Source organism: Grampus griseus (assembly GCF_964374135.1).
Source record: "Grampus griseus genome assembly, chromosome: 7".
NCBI classification, from domain to species: domain Eukaryota; kingdom Metazoa; phylum Chordata; class Mammalia; order Artiodactyla; family Delphinidae; genus Grampus; species Grampus griseus.
In genome coordinates this window covers 51,662,031-51,677,821 of record NC_139001.1, presented here as the reverse complement: position 1 = coordinate 51,677,821, position 15,791 = coordinate 51,662,031, and the positions used below count along the sequence as shown (strand labels likewise).

Below are 15,791 nucleotides of genomic sequence, written 5' to 3'. Positions count from 1 at the left end.
CTTCAGGGAGTGCGCTTTGTGTTTAATTTGTGGCTCCCCAGTGGTTGCTTGTGCCCCCAAAATCAGGTATACCGCTTAACTATCAACGAAAGATCAGGACAGTTCCCCGCCGCAGTCCCTCCCGGCGCCCAGGTTTGTGGCCGGCCTTTGGGCTACTCCGGGCAGGCCGAGGAGCCTCTGCGTTCATAGTGGGGCGCGCGCGGGTCGGATTGGGGCCACGCCGCTAACATCTAGGCCTCAATCACGGATAAAAGGCGAAGCCCCGGACCCCTTCCGGCTCCACTCTTGCAGTCCCGGGAGCCCAGAGTCATCCCGTGCTCCGGGACTAGGAGGCCCCGGCCTGGACGCGCGTTCTGCGCAGCCAAGGTCCCCTAGCGCCCCCTACAGTCTCACGCGCGGGGAGACGGCATCGGGTCCTGCGCCTCCGCACTGCGCCCGGGACCCCACCCAGCGGCCCGCGCCCCGGGACCACGTGAGCACCGCACCTCCAGACTGCAGAAACGGGGCGTGGGGACCGGCGAGCGCGCAACATCCCCGGCCACCTCTGATCGCTCCGCCCGCCGCTGCCTGACTTCCCCTCCCTCCCTCTGTCCCTGCCCCCCACCCCCGTTCCTCCCGCCCGCCCGCCCGCCCGCCTGCCGGCGCCGGACACGCTGATCCTCTTCTCTTGGGGCGCTCTTCCCCTTGGCCGACCGTCTCATCCCGTGCAACTTTGGGACGGACAGTGGCCGTTTGGTGTTGAATGTTCCCCTCGGAGAGCGCATGGCTGCGGAAGCGAGGTGCGGGCCGGGCCCGCGAGGGGCCGCCGTATGGGAGGCGGTGATGCTACTGCTGTGCTTGGGAGTCCCGACCGGGCGCCCCTACAACGTGGACACCGAGAGCGCAATGGTTTACAAGGGCCCCGCCGACACCCTGTTCGGCTACTCGGTGGTGCTGCACAGCCACGGGGCGAACCGATGGTGAGTGGGGTCGGAGGCGGCGCCCTCGGTATCTCAGAGCGGCGAGCGAAAGGCGCCTCAGGGATTCCCTGCCCGGTTCAAACTTTCCTCCCTCCGCGGGAGGCAGGAGGGGAACCCTGCGACGGCCAGCTCGCTAGAGAAGTGCTCGGGAAACTAACTTATCTTGGGGTGGCAGCACCCGGGGTGCGTTCTGGCGCCAGGCCCTGGAGTTTGGGGTGGCGGGTTGGGTGCGCGGAGTGGTGGGCGGAGGAGTCCGTGAAGACCCGGAGTTCAGTGGGCAGCACGGCTCACGTCTGCGCGCACGTGCCCATTGCTCACTTTAGGCTCGTAGTCGGGGCGCCCACGGCCAGCTGGCTCGCCAACACTTCAGTGGTCAATCCTGGGGCGATTTACAGATGCAGGATTGGAAAGAACCCAGAGCGGACGTGCGAACAGCTCCAGCTGGGTGAGTTGGACCTGGGGCCGGGAGCTAGTGACCCACTCCCCCCAAAACACACACACACACACACACACTTGTGAGCCCCACGGTAGCAGAAGTCCTGGAAAAACTCGTGTTGCCTATTACTTTTAGTTTAAAGCGAATGACGTTCACTTAACTCTAGGCCATCTTCCCTTCTAAACATAAAAGTGGTCTCCTTTCTGTCAATATTGTTCTCCCTTTTGCTTATGACAATGATTGCAGTACTCTGACCAAACTACGTGGAGAAAAATTTCTTATAAAACCTTCTCCTCACCTCTCCCCTCCCCACCCACCCCTCCCCCACTCAGCAAAGTGTAAAACACATCTTAAAGTCTCTCAGCACATTAAGGACAGGATCCAGCTGAGCCAAGACTTGAGAATTTTATTTCTATCTTTGACCTATCAGCCTTGTTAAAGAACAGGCTAAGGGGCAGATCAGGAATAGCAGTTGGAAGTGATCCCATACCCTGTCATTTAGCCCAAGGGCTTTCTGAAAAAGAAAATTATACAGTTTTACTTAGATATGAAATGTAAAAAAGGAGAACACAAGAAAAAATTGGCATCTCCACTGTTAATATAATTAAAATGAAGTTTAACATATAATTATTAATTTTTCTTTCCAGAAACTCCGATGTTAAATGGATACCTCTATTTGAAATCATTTCTTAGTGTCTTTTCTTAGATTTGTGACAGCTTGAAAAATGCATTCTGATGGGGGAGAGGAGAAAGTTCATGTTTCAAAGCCAAAAACAAATTTGCTTTGCATAGACACATGGGGGAAGAAAGGGGAACTAATATCAATGCAGACCCTATCTTGCTTCGAACATTGTTAGGAGCTGCTATATATGTTTCTTGTTTTCCACAAAACACCACTGGGTCATGGTTGGCATTGTTCTTACTTTACACATGAGGACTCTGTGACTCAGAGAGTTGCAAGGACTTTTTCTAAAGTTATTCAGCTAGTGAATGGAAGATGGGACCTCAAGTCAAAGTCAGGTCTGCCTGGGTCCAATGTCCAAGCCCTTTTCTTTCATGTATGCATCTTCAGTGAAAATAAAATTCAATGAGTCCGATATGTTGTCTGCTGAGCTGATGAGTCATCTGTGAATGGTGAATAAAAGGTCATATTTGGTACCTTTTTCCTATTTATCTTTGCTATCAATGGACTTTTGGGATAAGTTAGTTACTGAATCTTTACCACTCCCCTCCCCCCATTTTTGGTAGTAATCTTTGCTTTTTCTCAAACTGGGAAGCGGCTTCCCTTCATTGAGAATGAAGTCAAATAGAGTATGCACATAATGGAAGTTTATTTTTGACTCAGCATCCGTAAGAGTCTAGGAGTTGTCTGCAGTGTGTAGAATAGGCCCCAGCCTCTCATTAAGCATCTTCCATCCCCAAAGGCAGACTAGGAAAGCATAACATATTCACAGACCTATCCATTTGGAATAATTCTGCAAAGTATAATTTTCATTGCATGAGAGACTTGTAGGATGAATTAGGGAGCGGAGCAGACAGGCTTGATCTGCCAGAGGATCTTGACAAGGTCTCAGGAGGGGATGTTTTATTTTTGTTGTCCTGTCATAGTTTCCTGATTCATGACATTATAACTACTGGTATTTAACTCCTACTTCCTGTCTGGAAGGGCACTGAATCTATTTCTAGATGTCGGTATTTAACTGGAAATATTCTGTCATAATATTATATAATATTTAAAATTTAAGATGATAATACCTGTCAAAATTGAAGGGAAACGTATATTGATTGGGCACGTGGAGCATAGGGGTTGACTACAGAAATATCCACAGAAAAATGTGCACATGATAGATGTTCAACACACATGAATTAAGTGAAGATGTACTGGATGGATAAATGAATAAAAGCAAAGTGAAAGTTTGTCATCGACCTGATCGGTGAATAAGAGAATTAGTTAGAAATGAGAAGCCAAAGGGATATTTTTAACTTTCAAATTTTTGATCAATAAAAAGGTTTCTACTGAGATGAAAGACAAAAAGGAAGACAAGATTTCTAGTCAGTCAACTGGTTGAAACACTAATAGCTGTAGTAATAGCTATGAACATTTGCAAAAGAGTTGACTGAAATTACTTCTCATATGACATTTCAAACGATATATCTTCTCTTCCTTATATGAAGAAATTGTGTGTTTCAATTCAGCACAGACTCAGAAGTAACTTGAAACTGTAAAATAAGGGATTGAGGATAATGTCTAGAAAGGAAACACTGAAAACAATACATCGGTAACTAAAGACATTAAAAAATTCTCAGGTTTGTGGACTATGTAGTATTCTTTATGAAGAATTTTCAAGGAAAAAATACATACACAATCGTCTATATAAGATGGCTTCAGTTGTTCTGTCTCAAATATGGGTGACTATAAAATAGGCAAAATGTTTAGCTCGGTACCTGACATACAACTGACATTCAAAAAATATTAGTTTATTTTTTATCTCTATTTTCTACTTAAATCTGTATCTGCATGTTATCTGTTATAGGCAGGTTGAGGTTATAAATATGGATAGTTAATAGATGAAACCAAAAGTTAAATGTGTAAATGAAAAGGTAGCAGTTGAAACACAATGAAAAATATTTTTTGTTGGCCCAAGCAAAAAATCTTTATTTTTTTTTTTAAACATCTTTATTGGAGTATAATTGCTTTATTGGGATAAGTTAGTTACTGAATCTTTACCACTCCCCTCCCCCCATTTTTGGTAGTAATCTTTGCTTTTTCTCAAACTGGGAAGCGGCTTCCCTTCATTGAGAATGAAGTCAAATAGAGTATGCACATAATGGAAGTTTATTTTTGACTCAGCATCCGTAAGAGTCTATTGTAAAGTCTGTTGTAAAGCTGGCTGGCTTTCTTCTCTGATTGCTGTGGCTAAAACTTCCAAAACTATGTTGAATAACAGTGGTGAGAGTGGGCAACCTTGTCTTGTTCCTGATCTTAGTGGAAATGCTTTCAGTTTTTCACCATTGAGGATGATGTTGCCTGTGGGTTTGTCATATATGGCCTTTATTATGTTGAGGAAAGTTCCCTCTGTGCCTACTTTCTGCAGGGTTTTTATCATAAATGGGTGTTGAATTTTGTCGAAAGCTTTCTCTGCATCTATTGAGATGATCATATGGTTTTTCTCCTTCAATTTGTTAATATGGTGTATCACATTGATTGATTTGCGTATATTGAAGAATCCTTGCATTCCTGGAATAAACCCCACTTGATCATGGTGTATGATCCTTTTAATGTGCTATTGGAATCTGTTTGCTAGTATTTTGTTGAGGATTTTTGCATCTATGTTCATCAGTGATATTGGCCTGTAGTTTTCTTTCTTTGTGACATCTTTGTCTGGTTTTAGTATCAGGGTGATGGTGGCCTTGTAGAATGAGTTTGAGAGTGTGCCTCCCTCTGCTGTATTTTGGAAGAGTTTGAGAAGGATAGGTGTTAGCTCTTCTCTAAATGTTTGATAGAATTCGCCTGTGAAGCCATCTGGTCCTGGGCTTTTGTTTGTTGGAAGATTTTAAATCACAGTCTCAATTTCAGTGCTTGTGATTGGTCTGTTCATATTTTTTATTTCTTCCTGATTCAGTCTTGGCAGGTTGTGCATTTCTAAGAATTTGTCTAAGAATTTCTTCCAGGTTGTCCATTTTATTGGCATAGAGTTGCTTGTAGTAATCTCTCATGATCTTTTGTATTTCTGCAGTGTCAGTTGTTACTTCTCCTTTTTCATTTCTAATTCAATTGATTTGAGTCTTCTCCCTTTTTTTCTTGATGAGTCTGGCTAATGGTTTATCAATATTTTCTTCTCAAGGAACCAACTTTTAGTTTTATTGATCTTTGCTATCATTTCCTTCATTTCTTTTTCATTTATTTCTGATCTGATCTTTGTGATTTCTTTCCCTCTGCTAGTTTTGGGGTTTTTTTGTTCTTCTTTCTCTAATTGCTTTAAGTGCAAGGTTAGGTTGTTTATTTGAGATGTTTCCTGTTTCTTAAGGTAGGATTGTATTGCTATAAACTTCCCTCTTAGAACTGCTTTTGCTGTATCCCATAGGATTTGGGTCATCGTGTTTTCATTGTCATTTGTTTCTAGGTATTTTTTTGATTTCCTCTTTGATTTCTTCAGTGATCACTTCGTTATTAAGTAGTATATTGTTTAGCCTCCATGTGTTTGTATTTTTTACAGATCTTTTCCTGTAATTGACATCTAGTCTCATAGCATTGTGGTTGGAAAAGATACTTGATACAATTTCAATTTTCTTAAATTTACGAAGGCTTGATTTGTGACCCAAGATATGATCTATCCTGGAGAATGTTCCATGAGCACTTGAGAAAAATGTGTATTCTGTTGTTTTTGGATGGAATGTCCTATAAATATCAATTAAGTCCATCTTGTTTAATGTATCATTTAAAGCTTGTTTTTCCTTATTTATTTTCATTTTGGATGATCTGTCCATTGGTGAAAGTGGGGTGTTTAAGTCCCCTACTATGAATGTGTTACTGTCGATTTCCCCTTTTATGGCTGTTAGTATTTGCCTTATGTATTGAGGTGCTCCTATGTTGGGTGCATAAATATTTACAATTGTTATATCTTCTTCTTAGATCGATCCCTTGATCATTATGTAGTTTCCTTCTTTGTCTCTTGTAATAGTCTTTATTTTAAAGTCTGTTTTGTATGATACGAGAATTGCTCCTCCAGCTTTCTTTTGGTTTCCATTTGCATGGAGTATCTGCATGGAGTATCTTTTTCTATCCCCTCACTTTCAGTCTGTATGTGTCTCTAGGTCTAAAGTGGGTCTCTTGTAGACAGCATATATATGGGTCTTGTTTTTGTATCCATTCAGCCAGTCTGTGTCTTTTGCTGGAAGCATTTAATCCATTTACATTTAAGGTAGTTATCAATATGTATGTTCCTATTTCCATTTTCTTAATTGTTTTGGGTTTGTTATTGTAGGTCTTTACCTTCTCTTGTGTTTCTTGCCTAGAGAAGATCCTTTAGCATTTGTTGTAAAGCTGGCTTGGTGGTGCTGAACTCTCTCAGCTTTTGCTTGTATGTAAAGGTTTTAATTTCTCCATCAAATCTGAATGAGATCCTTGCTGTGTAGAGTAATCTTCGTTGTAGGTTTTTCTCCTTCATCACTTTGAAGATGTCCTGCCAGTCCCTTCTGGCTTGCAGAGTTTCTGCTGAAAGATCAGGTGTTAACCTTATGGGGATTCCCTTGTGTGTTATTTGTTGTTTTTCCCTTGCTGCTTTTAATATGTTTTCTTTGTATTCAATTTTTGACAGTTTGATTAATATGTGTCTTGGCGTGTTTCTTTTTGGATTTATCCTGTATGGGACTCTCTGTGCTTCCTGGACTTGATTAACTATTTCCTTTCCCATATTAGGGAAGTTTTCAACTATAATCTCTTCAAATATTTTCTCAGTCCCTTTCTTTTTCTCTTCTTCTGCTGGGACCCCTATAATTCGAATGTTGGTGCGTTTAATGTTGTCCCAGAGGTCTCTGAGACTGTCCTTAGTTCTTTTCGTTCTTTTTTCTTTATTCTGCTCTGCAGTAGTTATTTCCACTATTTTATCTTCCAGGTCACTTATCCGTTCTTCTGCCTCAGTTATTCTGCTATTGATCCCATCTAGAGTATTTTTAATTTCATTTATTGTGTTGTTCATCGTTGTTTGTTTCTTCTTTAGTTCTTCTAGGTCCTTGTTAAATGTTTCTTGCATTTTGTCCATTCTGTTTCCAAGATTTTGGATCATGTTTACTATCATTATTCTGAATTCTTTTTCAGGTAGACTGCCTATTTCCTCTTCATTTGTTAGGTCTGGTGGGTTTTTATCTTGCTCCTTCATCTGCTGTTTTTCTGTCTTCTCATTTTGCTTATCTTACTGTGTTTGGGGTCTCCTTTTTGCAGACTGCAGGTTCGTAGTTCCTGTTGTTTTTGGTGTCTGTCCCCAGTGGCTAAGGTTGGTTCAGTGGGTTGTGTAGGCTTCCTGGTGGAGGGGACTAGTGCCTGTGTTCTGGTGGATGAGGCTGGATCTTGTCTTTCTGGTGGGCAGGTCCACGTCTGGTGGTGTGTTTTGGGGTGTCTGTGACCTTATTATGATTTTAGGCAGCCTCTCTGCTAATGGGTGGGGTTGTGTTCCTGTGTTGCTAGTTGTTTGGCATAGGGTGTCCAGCACTGTATCTTGCTGGTTGTTGAGTGAAGCTGGGTGTTGGTGTTGAGATGGAGATCTCAGGGGTATTTTCGCCGTTTGATATTACGTGGAGCTGGGAGGTCTCTTGTGGACCAGTGTCCTGAAGTTGGCTCTCCCACGTCAGAGGCACAGCACTGACTCCTGGCTGCAGCACCAAGAGCCTTTCATCCACACAGCTGCTAGTGTTGGAGGGTATTCTGCAGAAGCGGGGGGTGGCTGTGTCTCACCTTCTGAAGAAGGGGTCTCTGTTCTCCTTCATGTGAAATCTGGCAGTGTTTCCGTGACCAATTTTGTCTCAATTTGGAAAACAATTCTAGAGGTTAGAAGTCCAAAATCAAGGTTTCAGCAGAGCTGGTTTCTTCTGAGGTCTCCCTCCTTGACTTGTAGATAAATGGCTGTCTTTTCCCTGTGTCTTCACATAGACTTCCATCTGTTTCCAAAAAATCTTATAATAACTAAAGATTCAGCTATGACTGCCATGTCATAAAATGTTTTCTTTCATTCATGGCCTAATTTGCTATCAAAGAGATGAAGTTGAAAGAGCTCTTAAAATGGTGCCAATCTCCTATACAATTCAAAGTGCTATCTACATGGACTAGTCTTTAGGTCTCAGAATTTCAGATCAAAGTTTGATTCAGGTAGACTCCTTCCCTCAGAAGAGGAATCAATACTCTTCCCCCCTACCTCCTAACCCCTCTTCCCTGCAGTGGCTAATGTTGTCCCATACTATGGTATATTCACTGTAGTCATAATCAGAAGTGAGCAGCAAATGCCTGTTTATCTAGAATGTTCAGGGTATGAGATGTTGAGAATCAGATACCCCTTTTAGTGAAGTGAATTGACTGTAGAAGAGGTGCATTTCTTCCTGTGTGCAAACAGGCTTCTTCCACCTTCCTGCCCGCCTAAGAAGGGTCTCTCCCCTCACTTCCTTGGTACTGCTCTCTGTGAACCAGAGGAAGGTAGTCTCGCCATCAGGCGGGTCTGAATCCAAACTTGTTCATGAAGACTCCGTGTCTGAGGAGGCCATAGTGATTTCCACAGGTTCAGTTGCTTTTCCACTCAGGTGCTTTGCATCCTTGCTAAGTTTTTTAAAAGGAAACTTTGATCACAGGTGGTTGCTAAATTAAGGCATCACAAATAATGACTTCATTAATGTATTTATCCATGGATTTCCAGTATTTGAACAATTAGAACATAATAAAATACATAAATGGCTATAAAATTATACTAAAAAGATTACCTTTATTTGGTCATTCAAAAGGCATACTAGATCTTTCATTATTTTGAAGTTGCCACTAGTAGCATTATACATGCGTGTTTGGGCATGCACACGTGCGCAGGCACACACGTGCGCGCGCACACACACATGTCTGGGTAATAGAGGCTAAAATTATACAATTACACTGTACAGTACAGTAGCCACTAACCACATGTGGCTATTGAGCACATGAAATGTGGCTAGTTTGTAGTGAGAAGTACTATAGGGCAAATTACGTTCTGGATTTTGAAGACTTAGTACCAAAAAAAAAATACATACACACACACATACGTATACATAAAATCTCTTAATTTTTTAGATATGGATCACATGTTGAAATAAATATTTTGAAACTAATATTGATTACATTTTTAAATGAAAACATTTTGGATGTATTAGGTTAAAGAAAATATATTGTTAACATCAATTTTACCTATTCCTTTTTAATGTGACTACTGTAAAATTATTTCATATGCGACTTGTATTAGGGTTCTGTCGGACAGCGCTGTTCTAGAGAAACATAACTTCCCTATGTAAAATAACACTAACTTTTTAGCAGGTGCTTTCCCAGTGTCTATGCATAAAATGATTGGAATTTTCACTTTTCTAGACCAATGTTGTATAGTTACTCGACCTTTAAGCTCTCTCCTTGTACCTCTTTTTCTTACTAGAAAGAACAGTGGTTTATTTAGTCAGTCATCATTATTCCCCTTCAGATTTCTTCCTGGAAATTATATTGCCTTAGCCAGCCTTCTGGTTTATATTACGTAACCTACTTGGAGGAGGTTAAGTTAATTAGCGTTTGTGTCATTAAACTAATGATTACCTCACTCACTTCTGCCTGATTTGTAGGAATTATTAGCTTAACAATAAAAGGCAAACCTCTCACTGTTGAAACTTCAAATATGTCCTTGATAACTTTCCTTTTCTTTCTTATTTGTGATACTCTTTAAATTGTAGCTTATGAAGATGATGTTGATACAGACTGGTCATTTTGAAAAATCACCCCTGAACAGAGGTTGTTATGCTAATTACGCACAAAATTAAGACAGAGAGCTTCATGAATAAACCATCATATTACAAGAATTGTTTCCTTATTTCCAGCAATTTCCCAAACTCCATCTCTAAAAGAATGGTTTCCACCTAATTTAAGAGATGAGATTTTCTAAAATGTATTTTATTTTTTGCCTAAAGTTTACTTGACCACTGGGTGATATTTCTAATGACTAAAAAACCTCTCCCTTTGGCAGTAGTTCTTGGGCCAGATATGGTAATCCATTGTGCTTGTAGGTCATTTATTGAGGGATGTCAAAGGGCGAGAACCTGGGCATACAAAAGAAACATGGCCCTTGCCCCGAGGGGTTTACAGTCTATAGGTTAGGTTATTATAAGAAAGTATGGTGAGAAGATCTAATCTGTTTAGGAGATTGAGGTGATGTCTTCCTAAGGAATTGATGTTCTAGTGGAAAACTGCAAACAACAACAACAACAACAAAAAATCAAGAGTTAGCCAGAGGAAGAGGTTATGGGAAAGGGTGCCAGACAGAGCAAACAGTGTATATGAAGACCCTGAGGTCTCTGAGAGGGCAGCGTCTTTGGACTGAAAGAAAAATGCATACAGTTGAACTGTGGAGTGTGAAGTGGTGATAGGTTGGAGAAGTAAGCAGGGATTGTTTGTGTTACAACTTGGTAAGCTCTCTGGAAACTGAAGAAGCCCTGGCTGTCAGCATGCTCGTGTGTGGTTTCACACTCTTCCTCGGTGTGTGCACAATGCAGTGGAGGCTGGTGCTGGGTGTTGGGCTGGGGGTAGCAGATGCTCAGTTGGAGGTGTTGGCTTCAGGTGGGCGTTGTGGTGCCGAGCAACAGAAGGCACACCCTGACGCAGGCCCACAAAAACTTACAGGGGCCCCAGCTGTCCTTGTGCTCCCTCATGGCTGCACACTTTCCCCTGGGCGTGTGCACTGCAGTGAAGCTTGGTGGTGGGCAGAGGGCTGGTGGCATGCAGATGCACAGCTGTAGGGCCGAACCCTGAGGCCGGGCGCAATGGTGGAGTCAGCCACAAGGGTCTAGGCTGGTGTCTTGCACTTGGGCTTTGGTGGGTACAGGGAGGGGCTCAAGTGGCTGGCTTCTTATACTAGGGTAGGCACAGAGGCCTGGGATGACCGGTGGTTTCTGGGCTTTTCAGTGAGAAAAAAAGGGAGTCGGGAGGAACCCAGGCATCAGTTAACACTAATACCTGTGGGGCAAAAGCTGGCAAGATCTGCAGGGGGTCCACAGTGGCTGTACTGGCCTTTGGCTTAGTGCTGAAATCTGCTATTTTCCTGCAGAGCAGGTCTCCGTGAACTGGACTTTGTAATTATTAAACGAGAGAGATGAAAAAGGAGGTTTCAAAATGTTACCCAAGGTTCTGACTTGGGCTGTTGGCTAGATGATGGTGCTATGTCCTGTGAGATGTAAAAGTAAATATCTGGAAATCAGTTGGATGTATGGGTCTGGAGGGCAGGTGTGGTCTAGAGGGCAGTTCAGAGTTGAAGGTAATTGGCATAGAGATGGTAATCAAAACCATGGAGATTAATGAGTTTAACCTGGGAACTCTCTAGGCTGAATAGATCATCAGGCCCAGAAGAGATCCCAGAGGCTTACCTACAACTTGAGAGGCGGCTAGAACAGTGTTGGTCAACTCTGGCCGCAACCTAGGTTCTCCTGCAGAGGTTTAAGAATACCAGTGCTGGTGGCCTCCTCCTAAACTAATAAAATCTCTGGGGGTGGGTCTGGGGTAGGATTTGTGATTTATAATAAGAATATATTGATATATTTGGTTTTCACCCTCATTTCTGGCACAGAGATCCTAAAACCCTTGGAGTTTTCTAGAGTGATAAATATATCTTGTTACGTCAGTGAGATGACTTTAGGACCTAAGGATGTGGCTGGTTGCCAGTGGAACCAACCATATGATTAGATAGTTGGAACTTTCATTCCTATCCCCCTGACCTCCAGCAAGAGAAGAGGGGCTGGAGGTTGAACCAGTTGCCAATGGTCAGTGGTTTAATCAATCATGCCTATGTAATGAAACCTCCATAAAACCCCAGAAGGACAGGGTCGGTGAACACGTGGAGATTTAGGACTAGTGGTGCATTCAGAGAGGACCTGGAAGCGCTCACTCCCTGCAAGTTCCTCATGCCTTGCCTTATGTGTCTCTTCCATCCGGCTGTTCCTGAGTTACTTCCTTTTATAATAAACTGGTAATCTAGTAAGTAAAATGCTTCTTTGAGTTCTGTGAGCCACTCTAGCAAATTATTCAAACCAAAGGAAACTTCAATAGCTGGTGGACTTGAGATTGGTATCTGAAGTTTGTGCATGTGGGGGGAGCAGGGGTATGGGAGGAAAGCAGTCTTTTTAAATTTTTCATCTGTTTTAATCAGCTATTAAACAGATACACCCAGTGTATTTTTACCTTTCAGGTTTCTTTTAAAAGTTCTATTACCCATTAAGGAAGTTTTGTGTTAATTTATTAAGGTTGCCTAAATTTTCTAATACTATAGAAGATAGTCACAAATTACTAAATGATAGTAAGCTATTTTTTGGTGTTGCTCAGTAATGCACTGTATTTATTTTTCTCTTTGTACCTTTTGACTCCCTTCACCATTTTTCCCTCCCCACCCCCGCCTCTAGCAACTACATATCTGTTCTCTCTCTCTCTCTGTGAGCTTGTTTTTTTTTCTTTTTTTTGGATTCCACATGTAAGAGAGATCATACAGTATTTGTCTTTCTCTATCTGACTTATTTCACTTAGCATAATGTCATCGGGGTTCAGTCATGTTGCAAATGACGAGATTACATTCTTTTTTTGGCTGAATAATATCCCATTGCATATATGTACCACAATTTCTTCATCTACTCATCCTTCAGTGGACATATAGGTTGTTTCCCGTCTTGGCTATTATAAATAATACTGCAATAAATATTGGGGGTACCTAATATTTTTTGAGTTAGTATTTTCATTTTCTTCTGATAAATACCCAGAAGTGGAATTGTTGGATCATATGGTAGTTCTATCTTTTATTTTTTGAGGAAGCTCCATACTGTTTCCATAGTGACTGTACCAATTTACATTCCCACCAACAATACATATCCTTTTTCTCCACATCCTCACTAACGTTTGTTATCTCTTGTCTTTTTGATAATAGCCATTTTGATAGGTGTGAGGTAATAGCTCATTGTGGTTTTGATTTGCATTTCCCTGATGATTAGTGATGTCGAGCATGTTTTTATGTACCTCTGGTCCATCTGTATGTCTTCTTTGGAAAAATGTCTATTCAGGTCTTCCACTCAGATTGTTTGCTTGTTTTGCTATTGAGTTATATGAATTCTTGATATATTTTGGATATTAGCCCCTTATCAGATATATAATTTGCAAATATTTTTTCTCATTCAGTATGTTGCCTTTTCTGTACAGAAGTTTTTTAGTATAATGTAGTCCCACTTATTTATTTTTGCTTTTGTTGCTTTTGCTTTTGGTGTCAGATTTAAAAAATCATCACTAAGACCTATGTCAAGGAGCATGTAGGACTGAACCCTTAACCTGTGGGATCTGACATTATCTACAGGTTAGATAGTGTTACAATGGAGTTGAATTGCAGGACACCCACCTGGTATCAGAGAATTGCTTGTTGATGGTGTGGAAAAACTTCACACACACACACACACACGTTGGAATTGGGTGCAGAACCCTTAGCAGTGCATCAGGAGTTTCCAAAGGTCCCCAGATGATTCCAATATTCATCCATGGTTGAAAACCATTGGAGAAGAAAAAAGAGCCTGAAAAATAGATTGAGAAGGAAAAGCCGAAGAGGTAGCTAGGAAATCAGGTCAGTGTGGCACTATGGAAGTAGAGGAGTGAGAGGTTCTATAAAGAGGTGAGTGGTTGGCAGTATCAAAAGTTGCCGAGAGGTCAAGCTAGGTAAGAACTTAGGAGGTTTCGTTGGATTTAGAGAAAATTGGTTCATTAGTAACCTTGGTAAGACCAGTTTTAGTGGTGATACCAGACTTCAGAGGGTTGAGAAGTGAGGAGTGCGAAAATATTGGTGGCAGATGTCAACTCTTTTAACTGGGTTCTTCCTTTATTAAATAAATTTTATCAATTACTTATGCTGGTACTGGGAATAGAAAGGTGGCTAAGATGGCTAAAGCCCTGAAAGAACTCAGTGACAGGAGAAACAGGGAAACAGATAATTACTTACAAGAAAACGTAACATGCATAATGATAGAGACACACAGTGGGGAGAAGAAAGTGTTTGGATGACGAGAGAAGTTTTCCTGGAAGAGTAATTGAGCCAGTTCTGACCAGTTTTGATGAGCATGTAGTAAAATCTCAATGAATGTGAAATGGATGGGTGCATTTCTCAGATATGGGTGGGATCCTCTGGGGCTTGCTGTATATTTCAATATTGTTCCAAGAGGTCTAGGCCAGCCTTGGGTTCCAGACTCTGCCTACTCTACCAGGCAATCTAAAGAATACACACTCCTGAGATAGGGAGCTCGGAACTGACTGTCTTTCAAACAAGGGGATTTTAATTATAGGAAGAGCTGGAGATATCAAATTAAATATGGAAGTGGACTTGCAAGTGACAGAACTGGGCTCAGTAATGCAGTGTGTTGGTTCTGATGCTCTCAGTTTATCCCCAAGAATCTATTTTTAATGATTTGAAATCTTTTTCATATAATTTATATGAAATACTGTAATTCTCAATGAATATGTTCAGAAGTAGTAAGAGTATAGATTTAGTTATCAAATCTCTTTTGCAGGAAATATTTTGTGAAGTGGATTAGACATGTCCTTTTAAAATGATACCCTTTGTAGAAGTCTCTTGTCAATATCTACCCTCTGTGAAATCTTTCTAGGTCTACCTCGCCCCAGTGCTATTCTCTGTTTTCTTGTGACCATTTTCTAGTACTTATTAGAATATCATTATTTTGTCTGCAAATCATTGTCTCTGCAACATATTATCCCACAGTTTAAACTTTGAATGAAAAGATGTCCTCTGTTATCGGTAACCCCTCATCTCAGTCTGATCCTACATTGATTGGTACAGAATGATGCCATGGACTCTCTGACTGATTTTTACTTTTCTCACTTTTTTTGGCGGTACGCGGGCCTCTCACTGTTGTGGCCTCTCCCGTTGCGGAGCACAGGCTCCGGACGCACAGGCTCAGCGGCCATGGCTCACGGGCCCAGCCACGCCGCGGCATGTGGGATCTTCCCGGACCAGGGCACGAACCCGTGTCCCCTGCATCGGCAGGCGGACTCTCAACCACTGCGCCACCAGGGAAGCCCTCACATATTTTTAAACCTTGTTATTAGCCTGACCTCCTCCTCCATCCTACCCTGTGAATTCCAAAACCAGGCTCAGAACTTCAGTATTGACCACTGAGCATTAAATGAGGGCAGGTTTCCCTGGAGTTTTTTTTCTGTTTACATTTTTGCCTTATTCTTGTTTCAAAGACACTCAAAATGGTATCTATATATGAGTGATACTTTTTCAAATGAATGCTTAAGTCTAAGAGATTAGTTGAAAACCATGGAAGTACAGAATTTTCTTTCTTTATTTTCTAATATTGGAAGTTAATGTTATATAATAAGTTATTATAGAAATAGAATTAGAATAAGATTATTAATAATGTTGATACTTGGATTCATTTCCTGATTAACAGTGAAAAATACTAATAGCAAATCATTGTAAAGTGGTGTACGGTGGTGGATGACAGTACGGGTTTGAATCCTTCCTTCCCCCCTTACAAGTAGTGTGACTTTGGGCAAGATGCTTAGTCTCCCTTTGTTTCAGCTTCTCCATCTGTGAAATTGGGATAATGATAATAATACCTGCCTCATAGGGATATAGCGAAAATTAAATGAC

General features: G+C 41.6%; 1 protein-coding gene across 1 annotated transcript in view; it reads left to right on the top strand.

The window, feature by feature from the left end:
- Positions 1-683: 683 nt before the first annotated feature.
- The window catches only part of ITGA4 (integrin subunit alpha 4), an 82,785-nt gene continuing 67,677 nt past the window's right edge, over positions 684-15,791 (top strand). Inside the window, exons 1-2 of the mRNA XM_082657925.1 lie at positions 684-959; positions 1,283-1,404. Of these exons, the coding sequence (XP_082514051.1) occupies positions 763-959; positions 1,283-1,404 (319 nt within the window). The 5' untranslated portion in view covers positions 684-762. The remainder of the gene's footprint in view (positions 960-1,282; positions 1,405-15,791) is intronic.